Genomic DNA, 17,043 nt, shown 5'->3' on the forward strand with positions numbered 1-17,043 from the left:
GAGGGGCCCAGTTTACCGCCCGGTTATGGCAATTGCTGTTCCAAACCCTTGACGTCCGGGTCCATTTGTCCTCAGCCCACCACCCACAGTCAGATGGGCAGATTCCAGAACTATCTCTTGAAAATAACAAGCATTAGATCTGGCCTGGGAAGCTGAAATTCTAGAGGCCTTAATGAGCCTTAACAAAACAAAGTGTCTGGTTCAAATAGATGGGTTTACTTCAACCTATTATACATTTTTTGCTGATACATTGGTAAAACTTTTAAAAAAGACAATTAATGGAAAACTGAAGTGTTCTAAATGTCCAGATTCATGGTTAGAAACAACAATAGTAGTAAAGAAGGAAAGGGCCCAGTGCTTATCACAGTCATGCAGACCCATATCCTGCCTAATACTGATTACAGATTAAAAATGTTGCTAGCATTTTAGCAAGAAGTCTATGTAACATCATACATAAATATATAAATTAAGATCAAATATATTTTCCAATATACCAGATTTGCACAAATCTGCAGTAAATGGAGAGGCGCGCGCGCACACACGCATACACACACATACACAGTGTTGATCCAGGCCAGGCAAGGATTTGGAGTCACTGACATGAAAGATTGCTTCTTTTCCTCCCTTTTTCCTTTCCCATCTTCTATACAAGGGGACAGTTTATTTTTATTTGTAATTCAAATGTTTTGTGCAAGAGCAGTTTTGTGCAAAACAGCTGCTCTAAAAATAAAAATATTGTGAATGTGCCTTTAGCAAAAACCAGTGGAAATATCCAGTCTCTGCTTGATTATTTTCCTCATTTTCTATCTTCCTCTGTACTAATCTGTCACAAACAATAGTGAAACTTGGAAGTTTCATTATTACCTCATACTCTTGCCAGCACAAGAAGGGCTGTTCAAGTACGCTGATGCTCCAGCAACTGCCATCATAATCCTTGCTCTGGAAGAAGTCCTGGAGCAGTTCTCCTTGCCCCTGCCCCTGAGTTCCTAATTAACTACAACACTGATCACAATAGGATGCAATGCAGCTTAGTTCTGAGTAGACAAGTATTGGACTGCAGCCTTTGTCACTTAGTTGCATTTTCATCATATAGGTCCATACCATTTTACCTTACATGCTACTTGAAATGTGCTGGCTAGGATTTTCTCATCCTACAAAAAGGTCATCATCTGCATACACAGCCATTTTTTCTACACAAGAAGTATCCAAGTGGCTCTGGTTGACATGGAGATGAGCTCTGATTAATGTTGTTGTCATCTGAATACTCTCAATAACTATTTTATATTCTTTTTATAGTCCCCCCAGTGGCACTTTACATGGATGAAAGTGTGCATTTCTTCTCATTGGCCTGTCTAGGATAATCATGCACAGCAAGCACCATGAACCTTTATTCAAGCAGTAGAATGTTGATGTTGCTATGCCAACAACTTGGGACCCATCATGTTCAATAGAGCATGGAATGAATAGAACTCTGCCTAAGTCATGTTTTTCAGATCTTCTAATGTGGTCCTCCAGATGTTGTTTAACTCCCATCAGCCCCAGCTAGTGTGGATAAAGGTAAGGGATGATGGGAGCTATAGTCCAACAGCACCTAAAGTGCCACAGGTTATTTCTAATGTTCACCTTGTCAGATATGATGCCTGCTATTTCCACATTCTCCAGTGCTTCCTGAGATCATCAGAGATAGCATTTGGAAGATGGTTAATAAGAAGAACCCTGTTGAATCAGGCCAAAGATCTATCTAGTCCAGTATTGTATTCTCATAGTGGAAAACCAGAAGAACATGGGAAGCCCGCAAACAAAACCTGAGCACAATAGCACTCTCCCCACCTTACTAGCAACTGGTATTCAGAGGCATACTGCCTCTGATAGCAGAGGTAGAACATAGCCATTGTGCCTAGTTGTCTCTTCGCCTCAGCTCTTTCCAGTGCCAGTGCTCAGAGGATTCCATCAACATTTAGGAGAGATTGTCAGCCTAGATTAGAACACTCCCCTTCAGCATGATGGGAGATGCTGTGATGGAGAGGAATGCAGTGATGGGGAGCAAATGTAGTTTTTCAGTACTGGGCTAGACAGTGATGGAAAGGAAACAAGCTGGGGGAGATATCATAAGGAGGCACTTCAAAGAGGCAGATGGGGGAGATCATGTGGAGGATTCTATGTTTGCGCACTGTATGTGCGGTACTGTGTGTACTGTATGTATGGTGCTCTGACATATGGTGTGTTTGTGCATATATATGGAGTGGCCATGCCCACTTTTTGGCCACACCCATTGTGGCATGAAGCCTCTGAAAGGTTTGCTGGTCCAATGCAGCCCTTGGGCCAAAAAAGTTTTGCCACCCTTGGGTAAGCAGCTTTCCAATTTCTGTATGGCCAATGACAAGATTAAGGCAGTTATCGACTTCCGGGAAGGGTGACTTCGCTTGTGCCTGCTTTTGGGACGGGCTCCCGCCTCAAAAGAAGCTTATTCAGATATAAATCAGTCAGAACATTTTTTTTTTTTGACTGATGAAATTTCTCCCGGGCAGGGAGAAACGTAGAGATCAACCTCAAAGCCTGTTTTTGTTGGGAGGACTGGATTTCATTAATTTATGAGATAAGGTCCAGCCAACAATGCTGGACGGACTTTCTAACAAGCTCTATCTGCTTAAGCGATATGTTTATCTTTTCTTCAAAGAGAGAACGGACTAACAGGCAAGCACCCTTCTTTCTATTATTTTTTTTACTTGGTTTAAATTGTTGCAGCAAAAGGAGATTTGTCAGATTGATCGGCTTTGGACAACTTCTGGGTGAGATATAGCTCTTCTCTGTTATTCACGAAATTAACAGCTTATCTCTGTTTCTGTCGCAAAAAGCTGTCCTGGAAGTGCATTCTAAAGATAATAAACAGAAGAGGGATTTCTATTCCTGATTTCTATTCCGAGGAATATTATATTGTCTGGGACTATTCTTTTTTTGGTCTATTTTATTTTGACGAATCTGCTTCTTCACGACGCCACTAACTGTTTTGATGCTGGGAACTAAATTTGTTTTGCATTCTTGCACAAGAGAGATAAGGCAGGTTGCTCTGTTTATACTGTGATGTCATCAAGCCTGGAATATTAACCCAATTGTTGCTGAAATAAGAAGTGGTTCTTCTTTATTTTTGTTTTGCTTTGTTTTCGTGGTTTTAAAAATGGCAATCAAGAAAGTGGCTGAGAATCTGGAAGTAATTATGTTTCAGAAAATAATGGATGAGATTGAGATAACGAAACAAACCCTGCGACAGGGTAGTAAGGAGCTGAAAATTGAACTGAGCAAAATGACGCAGGAGCTTAAAGAAATAGGGGACCCTGTGAGAGAGGAGAATGAGATCAGAGATGAGAAAAGAAAAAATAAAGGGAAGATACAAGCCCTGGAGATTGGAACAAATGTGGAATTGGAAAAAGATCTGGAGTTTATGGATTTTAGAAATAAAATCTACTGTTTGGAATTTAACGTTATCTCTGAAGAAATTAATGAAGATATTAGAGATAAAGTTATCAATGGCTTGGATAATCTTCTGGACTGGAATGATGTGATGGAGCTTGATATAGAGAAAATCTATGGAATTAACTGCAGCCATGTGACAATGGAAAAACTCTTAAGAGATGAGCCAGTGCATTTTGTAAAAAAGAAGAACACAGATATGACTTTACAACAGTATTTCAGCAACTTATTCAGAATGGATGGCAAGAAAATATTTGGGATAGAGGAAATTCCCATCAGACTCTTATTATATGACTATGGCTACAACAGCAAGATTATTATGGAATACTGATAATGGAAGATTGGACACTGAAATTACTGGACTTAACAGGACTATTGAAGATGGAAGATGGAACTAATAGGGATAATGGAATAATGGCTATTGAAATTATTGGACCTAACAGATTCTGATGAGATGGATTAATCGAAATGTTTATTTGGACTATGGTTATGACAATAAGATTATTATAATTATTAACGAGATGGATTAATTGACATGTTTATTTGGAGAAAAATTGATAGATATATTTCTTAAAGAATTGAAACCTCTCTTTGACTTTTTGTGGAAAGAATAAAGTAATGTTTATGAGATTTGATGATTAATTAAGATAACTACTGGAGGAAAGTGATTTTATAATATGATTTAAGAGACAGGATTGTTATATATTGTAGACCTATAACTGATTTGATATGTGACAAATGGGAAGTCAACATTTTATTTTTTTTTGTTTAATCATTTTTGTTTTGTTTTGTTTTTTGTCTTTGAATGTTTTATGATTTTGTTTTCTCTGTTTTATGAAAATTTGAATAAAAATTATTAAAAAAAAAAAGATTAAGGCAGTTATCCTTTCCATATTTATTTAGTATTAACTAATGTTAAACTCATTTTTCAATAACATGCAAATAATTAGCATTTAAGTATGTATATAGGAGTTGCCCACACAGTATCTGCAAAAGTATAGGAAACAGGCTTTTCCTGGATTAAGAAATTAAGAAGAGTTGGGAAAAGGCCAAGCCAGGTGATTTATTATTGCTAGCATGTTACTTCAAATACCACTTCTAAATATGCACTGGACGTTGTATGTACAAAATACCCCTGTGGACTCTAGCATGGTACTCGGATGTCATTGAATCAGCTTCATGCAATAACCTAGGGTAAGGATGAAACATAAATCCAAAGGGGTCAAGGGAAGGGGAAATAATCCAAACAGGCTGGCCTGTGGATAAAAAGAAATGCACAACAATAGACCAGAAAAAGCAGGTGAAAAAGATTTCGTAAGAGACCAGAAACCCAACTTGATGGGATTTCAAAGTAGGGGTGGAACTGTCCCTTTCAGTTATCTCAGTTTCTCATTTTTCTAATCTTAAATTACATTCTTCACATTTCTGCTGCAATTTGTGATTTTTAAAAAAAATCCTAATGAAACTTCTTTAGCATTTTAGTGCAAATTTCTCCTAATAAATACATTTTTGTATGCAGTTTTGACAAATGTTCACATTGTAGAAAGCAATTTATCCTAATATTATCCATTTTGTCTGTTATTTTCACCAACATATTCATTTTGTGCACACTTTGCCCTAATATATGCATTTTTGTAAATATTATTTGTTTGGGGAACCGCATTGCAACATTTTTAAAAGTGCGAATTTTGAAGGATGGTTGTGTTTGTGTTCTCATATTGTTTCAGAAAGTGTGAATTGGATAAATGCAGCTTTAAATGTGAACTGAATAAAATTTCTCCATCCCTATTTCAAAATGAGGTTAGTTATCTATAGAAAACAAAATGGATTGGAAAGGATCTGTCCATTCCATCAGGTCAGCTGAAGCCATATTTGACAGTACCAGAACCCCAGAGTAGGTGTTCTCCAATCCAAGGTCTATGTACTCAGGAGCCTGAGCTGGAGTCTGCAAGGCAACAATCATTTGTTTGGTTTTCTTTGGTTTATTGGGCAAGACTAGTAGACCAAACTGCTAGTACCTATGCAGTTTGTATGATGTATGTATGCAGGTCTGGAGAATCTAGGGGATCTCAGACTGCTTGCCAGCCACATGTTCCCAGTGTGTATATCGCTCTGGGCCTAAAGAGGGTTCTGGGATCTGTGCACATGAAGTTCTGGACAATTTACTTGATTAGGTCCCAGCCTTAGATTATGTAATTCCAGTTCCAAACCATGGACCTGCTGTCACCATCACACTAACTGTAAATGTGCAACAAATTGGCATCCAAAATCACTTCGTAAACAATGAACCTTGGATAGCTATACCCCCATGCAAACCCAAACATATTTAATACACCTAATGTAGTTTGTGAAGGGTGCTGAGAGGAGACTCCTATTCCCCTGAGAGAGCTCCAGGGGCCAGACTGGTTTAACAATCAGCCACTCTGAGTGAAGCTGTGTGAGGGGAACAGGGCATCTCCTAGCAACTCTCAGCACCCTTCACTAACTACACTTCCCAGGATTCTTTGGGAGAAGCCATGACTGCCTAAAGTGAAATAACAGTCTGGTGTGAATGTGGCCAGGGACAGCTTTGGTTTAAATTTGGGTGGGAGACTTCATGTGCCTGCTGTAGAATAAAATGATGGGGGAAATGCTGAAAAACAATGATACTGTTCACAATGTTTTCCTTTTGGAAAGAAAAGGGGCTTCCCTCTACCCAGTGCCCACCCACCAATCTCCTCCCCCTCCCCCTCCTCCTCCCCATGGTCCCTTTTACCTATCTTAAGCATGATTGCACGGGAGTAACACTGAACTCAATAAGCATGCATATGATCAAAGCTGCCCTCCCCCTTCCTTTGCCCCTCCTCCTCCAATCCCCTCCCCCTCCTTCTGCCCCCTTCTCCCCTCCCTTTCTCCTTCCCTCTCCTCTCCCCTCCCCCTCCTCCACCCCATGGTCAGCTTTACCTATCCTAACCATGATTGCATAGAAGTAAATCCTATTTCACTCAATAAACATGCAAATGATCAGACCTGCCTTTCCCCTCCTTCCCCTTTCCTCTCCCTTCCTCCTACCCTCCCCTCTGCCTTCTTCCTCCTTCCCTGCCCATTCCAGCTCTCCCTCCCCCCCGTCAGTTTTACCTATCCTAAGCATGATTGCACAGGAGTAAATCCCACTGAACTCAAACATGCAGATGATCAAACCTGCCCTTCTCCTCCCCTCCCGCTTCTGCCTGCTCCCTTCTCCCCTTCTCTCCTCTGCCCTCCCTCCTCTGTCTCCTCCCCCCATCCCCTGTGGTCAGTTTCACCTATCCTAAGCATGATTGCAGGGGAGTAAATCCCACTGACCTCAATAAGCATGCAAATGATCAATGCATTCTCAGCAAACTTGAACAGGATCCTATTTCTTACCTCCCGGATTAAAAAGCAGAGAAATTCACTAATAGGCAAAAAACCTTGCGGTTTAAGAATATACCTATAGCCAACAGATATTTCTATCAAGCTTTAAAAAGCAGGGAAATTGGGCAGCTACAGTGAATGCACCAGGGGAGCAGGAGACCTGACCTCCTCTCTGAGATATTGGACTGCCCTATAAATTCGTCAAAAAGCAAACACAATTTGGGTTGGTCTTTCACAGTCCAATCCACTTCCTGTGTAGCTTGGAAGAATTTGGTAACATATGCCTCTGAGCATATGGTGAGTGGTGGCAACATCTGCAATCGGCCCAAATAATAGAAAGAAGACTTGTGCTGTGCTGATCTTGTTTTAGCAGGGAGGAAGCAACTTTATTAAAACAGTTGATATAGTTGAGATAGTATCTTTAAATATGTCTGATTTACTTTGCAATTTTAGTGAAGTTTCCTATGGTAAATCATTTTCTTTGATTTCTATTTCTGTATGTGAAGTACAGCAACACTTTGCAAAATTTACACTAAAAAAGCTCCAAAAACAATTGTGGAATAATGGGACTAACTATTCTAGAGAATAGTCTCCAGTGGACATCAGGAGTGTCTCAGTTAGCACAAGATAAGACAGTGAGAGGTGAAATATATTCTAGCAAACTGCTAGGTGTGCTCTATGTTTTTACTTGATCGTGCCCACCTTGCCTGAAATGAAGTGGTCTGTACATAGCAGGCTGAAAACATGTATCTTGGGCAGGCTAAACATATTGTAATCAGTCTGATTTTACATCAAACTGCTGTTTCAGATTCAACTGTTAATGCACCCAAAATAGAAAAAGAACATAACCTCAATTTGAAACACAAAAGGCTGTCTCCACCATCATATGACATTCACCAATAAAAAGGCTTTGAAATTAATAAAAATAAATTTGACACAGGTTTCTAGGATGAATGAGAGAAATAAAATTTTCTACGTTAGATTCTCTGTAGAAACATTTGTAACACAGGAAAGAAGCAAAGTAAGAAGAACACCAACAAACACACAAAAAATGTAATTCTCCATCTTTGGAGATGCAGTCCTGATTACAGGTGTTGCCACCACTCACCATATGCTCAGAGGCACATGTTACCAAATTCTTCCAAGCTACACAGGAAGTGGATTGGACTGTGAAAGACCAACCCAAATTGTGTTTGCTTTTTGACAAATTTGTAGGGCAGTACAATATCTCAGAGAGGAGGTCAGGTCTCCTGCTCCCCTGGTGCATTCACCATAGCTGCCCAATTTCCTTGCTTTTTAAAGTTTGATAGAAATATCTGTTGGCTATAGGTACATTCTTAAACTGCAAGGATTTTTTCCTATTAGTGAATAGTGTTTTGAATTCTCTACAGAAACTTCACTGAAAGGGTCCTGTTGATACCTTTATATATCAGGACAGGTTATATTTACTATTATTCCAGTGTGAGTACTCTAAATGCCATGATATAAATCTATATGAAGCTTATACATAGCTGTACCAAATAATGTGGCTGCCAAGATTACAAAACACAATGTCAAACGTAGAGCAAATAGTATAATCGATAAGTGGTAGACACTCTGTTTCACTTCTCTGCATAACTATATTTTTATGTTAACAGGTTAATAGAGGATAAATTTCATTTCCATATATATAAATGTAAGCCCTTGTGCTGTCATGCCATCATGACATCACATGAGCGGGATGAGCCGGCAAGGTATGTAGCAGCCACAGCACCAGCTGGCTGGGTCTTGGCGGCTGCGGCCTGAGTAGAAGGACAGGCAAGAGGCTGGACAGGAGGCCAGTGGTGGTGGCTGAGCAGCAGCAGCCTGGAGGCCGGATGGAAGGCTGGGCTGCAGCTTTGATGATCTGTGGGAGGGGGGGAGCTTTGGTGACCCATGGATGTCATGAGTCCTGTGGAATATTCCTGGAGTGATCAAGAAGAAGAAGATACAGAATGGGACCCAGGAGAGGGTCGCAGTGGCGTACAACAAGGAGGTGCTGAAGCAGAAGGCTTCAGCACTTTGACAGTGATATCTCCTCCCCCTTAGCTCCAGTTACAACAAAGCAACCAGGCTGATGGAGCCAGCCCCTTCTCCTCAGCTCCACCCCTCTCTTCAGCCAAGCCACTGTCACCGCGCACACCTCCTCTAGATGAGGAGGATCTCAATGAGGTGCCGCTGTCATTGCCCCAGACATGTAGACAGCTGCACCGGCAGTCTCAGCTGGCCTTCACTTTTCCAACTAAGAGGAGCGCTCGCTTACTCACACATTTTTGTTCTGTGACACCTTCCTCACGCAAGTAGAAAGAGCCTGCCCTGAACCTAATTAAGCGTGTTAGGGGTGTGTGTCTAATTGTGTGTAGTCCTGCCTAGTTATGCTGTGTAGAGATGCAGAATCCTATGTAACCTGTAAGCTGATCCATGAAATGCTCTAGACTTAAGTTCTAAACATAACAGAGAAAAATATACTAGCAGGTTTGAGTCTGATTCCAACAAGCTTGGCTAGGATAGTGGGGGGTGGAAGGGTAGCTTTGCTAACCCTTGGGGGGGAGGGGACTTTGACAACCCATGGAGTGGAGAAGGGAGCTTTGGCAACAGTAGGTGGGGTTGATGAGCAAAGGAAGCAGGGGCAGAGCCCCTACTGGATTTCCTATTTGTGACATTCCTTGTTCTTCAAAAGTCTTCATCTAAATCTTATTTAGATTAAAACCTTATTCCAGATTGTAACAGGTGATGAAATGGGTATATTTAGATGTGACAGCAAACCATTTCTGTCATGTGCACAAGCAGCCATGACAGTCTTGGGCGCATGCACTCTTTCCTGTATGTGTGAAGGAGAGAAGAACTCATTTGCCATTGTGTCCAAATGTAGCAAACTGGTTTGCCTTCCATCAGTTGGTGGTTCTAGTATAAAAACAAAGTAGTTTTTAGATGTACTCTTCACGAAAAGTACTGAACGACTGAACCAGGAGACCCTGCCCTCAAAGTTTCAAGTAGTCCTCCAGATGTTGTTGGACTATAGCCCCAGCCAGCATGGCCAATGATAGGTCCAGCAACATATGGAGGGTTACAGGTTCCCCAGGCCCTAGTCTAGAAAGATTTCCCAGGACCAGGAAGATGTTGAACATAGCATCTTCTGATTAGGTCCTTCCTGCAATTAGAGAAAATAATTAATCTAAAATCGAATCAAATCTCTCCCTAAGTAGAATTCTGTCAAAAAAACAATCTGAACAAGGTGTGAAGTCAAAGGCTTCTCCTGTGTGACTTTAGAAATAAAGAATAGGGGGGGAAATACCTGAAGGTTATTTACATCTTATTCTTTATCAGATGAAAATTATAAGAGCAATTATAACAGGAAAAACCTTACTAGAAATGAGTGAATGAGAAAACACTTCAGATACTGAAATAGCAAGCTAAATGATATTCTGATTAAATGCATCCACAGAGATGACTTGTGAATAATACACTGTGTAGCTCCCAATAAATAAAAGGTTGCATCTTTTATTAGAAAACAAACTGTTTATCAAGGAAGGGTTAAAGATAACATTCATAACACACATACAAGCTTTAAATTGTTTTTCCTATGTTTATTTTTCTGTAACTGTGTGTGTTATTCACAGACTATATCAACTGTTGCATATTTTACTGTAAAATACATTCTCAAACAAACATTAAACATGGGAAGATTTACAACACTATAACAACAAAAATAAGGACTGAAGGGGAAAGGAGAGGATGGGATGGGGGTTATAGCTTGCAAAGTGGGGAAGGGGAAGGAAAATTGTTGCACGTGGAGTGAGCTAGTGGTGGTATGTTGTGTATTCAGATAGGGGAAGTTCTTCAATTGATTGATGGATAAATAAAGGAAGTTTGTCTTCCCAAAGTAAGAGTATGAGGCTTTTCACCACCATGAGAGCCTGTAGAATCCATTTCTTATTATTAGTTAGGCCCCAATGTGCAGGGATAAAATTCAGATGTACATGGACATCAGCCAGCATCAAGGAAAAACATTTCTAGGACAAGGTTGAAACAAATGACAACCTCAACCCAGACAGAGGCCACCACAGTATATACTCACATTTTGTGTAAAAGAGACATGGATTCCCACACTGTCAACATTTAGCTGGGCTAGATAGATTCTAGAAAATATGATGTAGAGTCCAATAAGTTGTAAAGAGAGATTTCTGCGGGATCAATAGTAGATGTTGATCAAGTGAGAAGCAGGGCCGGACCCAGGAATGCCGGGGCCCTTGGGCATCAGCTTGCCCTGGGCCCCGGTGTGTGTGTGTGTGCATGCACACGCCCCCCCACCTACCTGTCTGCTGTCTTTTACCATTGCCCTTAACAAAGATGGTGGCTGTGGTTACCCTAAGGTACTGAAGCCCCTGCCGCCATCTTAGTTGATGGCAGAGATGCATGCACATAGCACGCACACATGCCATCAACAAAGATGGTGGTGGAGGCGTCATCCCCTTAGGGAAACCACGGACGCCATCTTCGTTAAGGGCAATGGTAAAAGACAGCAGACAGGTAGCTGGGGGGCTGCGTGTGCACGTGCGCACACACACACGCACGCCCCGGGGCCCAGGGCAAGCTGATGCCCAAGGGCCCCGGCATTCCTGGGTCCGGCCCTGAGAACCAGCCCTGGTGAGAAGAGACATATAATGACAAGAGCAGCACTACACTGATGTTTTAGGTGGGTTTTTCTAATTCCCTGTTTCTTCCTACTGGATGATTTGTGTGTCAAATTTAGTTTTCTCTAGAAATCATTTAAACGTGAAAAGTATAGATGGAGACATGTGATAAGTTAATTAAGTCCTTCAGAAATAGACAGGAATCTGAGGCACTGCATGCTGCTGGGCCACATATAAATGCAAAGATGTGTTTCAGTGGTAGATGTTGCCATTTAGCAGTGATGAGAAATAATTTGTTTTGTAGTTCTGAAAAAGATAGGTATTCCTCATCCCTTCCATTATGTCCAGAGAAATGGTTGGCCTGTGATATGAGTCAAAATGTAATCAGTGATCTGATGCCCACCATTTTTTCTCTAAGTGATGCTATGGGGAACGGGAGAGCTTCTGCCCTTACATATACCTAGTGCCAAGTGCTATCTACTCAGACAGTTGTGCCAGATAACAGGATTCCAGGGTGGCCCAAGAACTAGATTCAGAGGCAAGGGATTTTGCCTAACTTGTATGTGAGAATTAAGGCATGAAGGATAGGAAGAATTAAAACCAACTACTTAGAATATTTGTTCAATAATTATTATAAATATAATGTTATTTAGTAACTAAATTATAAACTGATAATCGTCAATAAATGGTTGCGCTTTACACAATAATTATCTGAAATTCATAATTTTCTCTTCTAGCATGTTTAACTCTAGTGTGTTACAATTTTTTCAAAATATTAAATATAATTTTGAAATTGTTTTCTTTTTTCTTTTTTCTTTTTTAAGGAAATGACCCATTCTTGGCCTCCACCACTTTCTGCTATTCACACACCTGGCAAAGTGGAACAAAACAAGTTTCCTTTCACCAGCAAGGTAAATAGCGTTAGCTCTATCATTACTATCCGCCATTCTAATGAGGACCATGGACTATATGCCATGCTGCAGTTCTGCTGGCGCAGTGGACTTCAGTATGCTGTTGTGGAAAAACAAGGAGTCTGCACTCAAAGGAGCTTCCTCTACTCTCTTGTCCCTCCATCCCCCCATGCACCCTCAAAAACAGCTCCCAAGTGTTGGGGGTCTCTCAAGCACATTTTGGGGTGCACGGGGAGAGGAGAATAAATGGAAGTCTTGCTGAGCCAGCAGAATTACACATGTGGAGCATTGGATACAGCCCTATGTCATAACTAATAATATGCCACAACTTTATCTTTTATCTTCTTTGAAGTTGTGTTGCAGTGGTAAGAACAAGAAAGGGCTCACTCAGTAAGCGTGGGGTTTATATTGAGCATGAATAAGCTCTTGTTACTTAATATGCGTGCAAGAGCATTCTTGAAAATTATGGATTATCTCATTTACATTCAGTCCACTATCTTCCTAAAAACATGTTTCTCTGCAGTACACAACCCAAATGAAAACAACACAAAAGTACAGAAAATTAAAAACTATTTAATTACTTATTGATGTTTTTAACTGCATGTGCTCAGAAAAAAGACAGTTCTGGCTGTCATCAGATGGCCTTTTCTTCTAAGAATGTTTTTTATTTATTTATTTATAAATTATTTCACATTTAAGAGAAACTGCTCCCCTCCTTTCTTCTGGTTTCACAAAACCCCACCTTCCTTAAGGTTTTGTAATCTAAATGGAAAAGACTAATCATTTGATTAATAGGTCAAAGGCTGGACAGTTAATTGTTCAAAAAAGTTTACCTGTTGACCATCGTATTAATTATAACTCTGCCCAGCCAGAAGCAAAAGCTTTAAGGTATGTTGCTGAGGTCAGAATATATCCAATGATGTGGAACGTGCAAGTATGTAATCTGGATGTGGAAGTATATAAAATAATGAATGTTTAAGAGACAATATTTTTTTTTGTTTTAAGAAACAGAAACGTTTTAATATAATCTGTCTGAAGCGCTTGTGCTGAAACGATAGACTAGGATCTGAGCATTAATAGAATGAGAAGTTAGTGGGCTTAGCGCTAGCATCTGTTTTCAGTGTGAGGGCTCATTCCTTGAATGTATGAAGAGTGGCTTCTATCATATGCAGAGTCTCTCCCCTTTATCACTGAGTAAACACAGTCTTGGGAAAGGGTTCTGGCAAGCCTGTGTTCTTCTCATTCTAGGAACATATAGTGCAGTCCTAGGAATGTCTACTCAGAAGCATGCCCCACTGAATTCAATTGGACTATATACCTAGTAAGTGAACATAAGATTGCAGTCTTAAGCACTGTTTCACCAAAGATTGAAAAGATAACCAGCAAGTGGACCTAAATCTAAAGTTTTGCATAACAGTTGATCAATAAGTCTGCTGGGAAACTTCAGACCCACAGATCAAGCCTTTAAACATTTAATACATAGGTTTTTTTTGTTTTTTCCTCCTAACTTTCACTTACATAAGGCAAATTGTACTGCAAGCTCTTTGTCAACATTAATTTAAAATCACTCTCTTGACTGGTTACCATAAATCTGCCGAATCTACACAGTCTGCTGCCTCTGCTCCCATCTTTGTAACTCTTCTGTCGAACGCCTATCTTCTTCCTTCACTTCTCCCTATTGGTGCTATTGGTAGCGATGGGATCTGTTAGCTGTTGCTGCTTCGAAAGCATTCCGTCAACCTAACAGACAGTATTGATTAGAGTCCCCTCTCCAAAAATATTGATATTAATATTGATATTTCCTTTCAAAATATTTTGAAAGGCAATATTGATAAATGAACGAAAACATCAATATTTTGAAAGAAAATATTGATAAAGGAAAGGAAAGTAGTTTTGTTGCCACTTCCTCCTTCTCTGCTGTGAGTGACTGAGGCTGGTCAGATTTCATATTAGCAAGCAGAGACAGAGGAAAGCAGCTTTCCATGCCCCACCCCCATCTCCTCATAGAGTCAACATGGGTGAGACTTGGCTTTCTTCCTCCCACTTGGAGTTTGGATTATATGAGTGGTGGGGCATGGAAGAGGGAGAGAACTCTGTACTTCTATGCTGTGCTGTGCTGTGCTATAAGTAAAATCAATAAAAGAACAATATATTTGAGGGAATATTTGATCACCCTGCAGGATCACTCAGCAAAGATGAAAAATATGCAGACCATTTAAAAATCCAGTACTAAATCTTAATTCAGCAGAATTCTCACCCATCCCTAGTTATTGGCTACTGCTACTGGCCAATGAATATACCAACAACTGCATTGTGCAAAACAGTAGCAGCACATTGTGGAATGTAAATAAATAAATGCTAAATAAATGTCATATTATGTAGCTATTGCCATTCTAAAGTTAGGTACCTGAAGTGTAGTATATCATTCCAGTGAGATAGATAATGCCAGAAAAAAACAGCAACCTCATAAATTGGGAAAGCCAAATGGATTGGTTCACTTCCTAAATAAAGGTTTCATCTTACATAGGGAGCAGCATTACTGGTAGAGAGAGAAGTAGGATAAATAGTTGTAACAATTCATTAGTAAGGAGATAGGAACATTAAAGTGTTTCCTGTACTTGTATTGATGTGGCAAATTAACCACACATCTCGATAAAGAAGTAGTTTTTGCTCATTTGTGTTTAAAAATATAATATTGATGATGCTAGCCCTCAGGCATTTTGAACTACTTTTAACCTGTACTTCAGCTAATTACTAGTCTGACAGCTTGAAATTTACACTGTATTAAATAGGCAATTAAAATTCCACAGGCTGTCATGGCTACAGCCAAGCTTATTTGATATCAGTCTAGAAATCAAAGCTAAATAACTATCTGTAAAATTTCATTTTATTCATATTGTATATGCTGTATAACAATAAAGGATATTTAATGTCAAAGGCTTATTGGCTTCAATCCAGCTGGGGAGTTAATGGTGTGCAAGGCATACCATGTGTACAGCTGTTTTTGTCTTCCAGTTCATTCTTCAGTCACCTCTCTGATGAATTGCTTTTTAAACTTATAGGCTGGTGGCAGATACAGTGCAGCCCAGTGATTCAGTAGAGTATTGAAAATAGGAGTAAGCAGAAAAAACTGCTCATGAAGCCTTGTAGATCAAGGCAATTGAAAACAGGAGTGTACATCCTCTAATCCCAATGCAATCCCTCAAGTAAACTGAAATTGTCCAGTTTTAATCAATGGGGTGCACTGAGTTTCAATTTCTGGTTATTGTTATATTATTTTTTTAAAATTCAGGAAAAGAGAGGAATTTTCCATGTTACTTGTTTTTCTAAGTTCAAAGGTATTTTTAAAAGGAATATCAGGTGACATTCCACATATACCTGCATATAGGATATTTCCTTACACACATATATATTTATGTATATATGTCTCAGGTTTTTTCCTCATGACTTTCTGTAACTATAGATGTATGTGTGAAAGAATAATGAACTTTGACCTTTCTGATAAGGAAGATTCTATAATCATTATGCTTATATCTGCTTATAAGAGCTGAGAAGTTTTTTATCGCATCTTAAGGTACATCTTCACAAAGGAAAATGAGGAAGTTCTGCACTCTGCCAGCTAGCAGGAGAAGAAGGGAAGTTGTGGGCAGCAGAGATATGTGCAATCTTTCTGCTAGAGGTTTGAATCTGCTTCTAGCTAAGACAGTGGATAGGAGTATGTAACACCTGAGATGTGTAAAGAACCACCCTGAAGTGTGATAAGTACATGCATTCAACACATGCTCTGCAAACCCCTCCTCACTACTCTAAGGAGGAGATACATCATGTGTAGTAGTAACCGCACCTCATGAAATGGCCAGCTTACCGTGTATGGGATAAATCTAGGAGGTTGAATGTGACGTATGTAAAACTATATAAGCCTGTGGGTCCATGATTCGAGAGGGAGACTCTTTGACTCTCTCTCCTGATGTACATCAGTGTATGCTTCTTGTTTAAATAAAACTCTGTCCTTCTGGCACTTTGGTTTTAAACAAATTGAGTTTTGGAGTTTTTCCTTCTACATGTGGTTTTTATTATTTTATAATAAACATCATAAGCACAGTGTCTTACAATAGTTACACTGTGTGGTTTATTTCATTTGGACTTATACTCTGCCTTTCCAACAATATGAAGACGAAGGCTTAGAAAAACACACTTGTGTGTGTGTTTTCTCCCTCTCTGGTATTTTCTCCTGAGTGTCCCTGTGACATCTGAATGTGAACATAGCAAAAACTGTAAGCCCTTTGATCCCCTTCGTAGTTATCTTAGGAACCAAAACATACATGGGTGTCTGGGCGATACAGATCTGGGAAATGCCCAAAGAAAACTGATACCTGGGCAGCAGCCATTTTTAGTTCATTTGTTGTAAAGATTTCACGTGAATTACAGTTTATTTGTTCCACACTTCAGTCTACTGTGGCATCGTTTTACAAAGTTTGCAAAAAAAAATTACATGGTGTTAGAAGATAAACTGAAAGTAAAACAGTGAAGCAAAAAACAACAACAAAAATAGATCAGCAAAATCTTCTAGGCAATATAATGTTTGAAGAAAATGCAGCAGACAACTGGAGAAGGCAAAATCAAGGGTTTGAATTGCA

General features: G+C 39.7%; 1 protein-coding gene across 1 annotated transcript in view; it reads left to right on the forward strand.

Moving 5' to 3' along the window:
- The window catches only part of AFF3 (ALF transcription elongation factor 3), a 424,912-nt gene that overhangs the window by 229,868 nt on the left and 178,001 nt on the right, over window positions 1-17,043 (forward strand). Inside the window, exon 5 of the mRNA XM_061626864.1 lies at window positions 12,320-12,406. Within this exon, the coding sequence (XP_061482848.1) occupies window positions 12,320-12,406 (87 nt within the window). The remainder of the gene's footprint in view (window positions 1-12,319; window positions 12,407-17,043) is intronic.

The sequence above is a fragment of the Rhineura floridana genome, chromosome 5, assembly GCF_030035675.1.
Source record: "Rhineura floridana isolate rRhiFlo1 chromosome 5, rRhiFlo1.hap2, whole genome shotgun sequence".
NCBI classification, from domain to species: domain Eukaryota; kingdom Metazoa; phylum Chordata; class Lepidosauria; order Squamata; family Rhineuridae; genus Rhineura; species Rhineura floridana.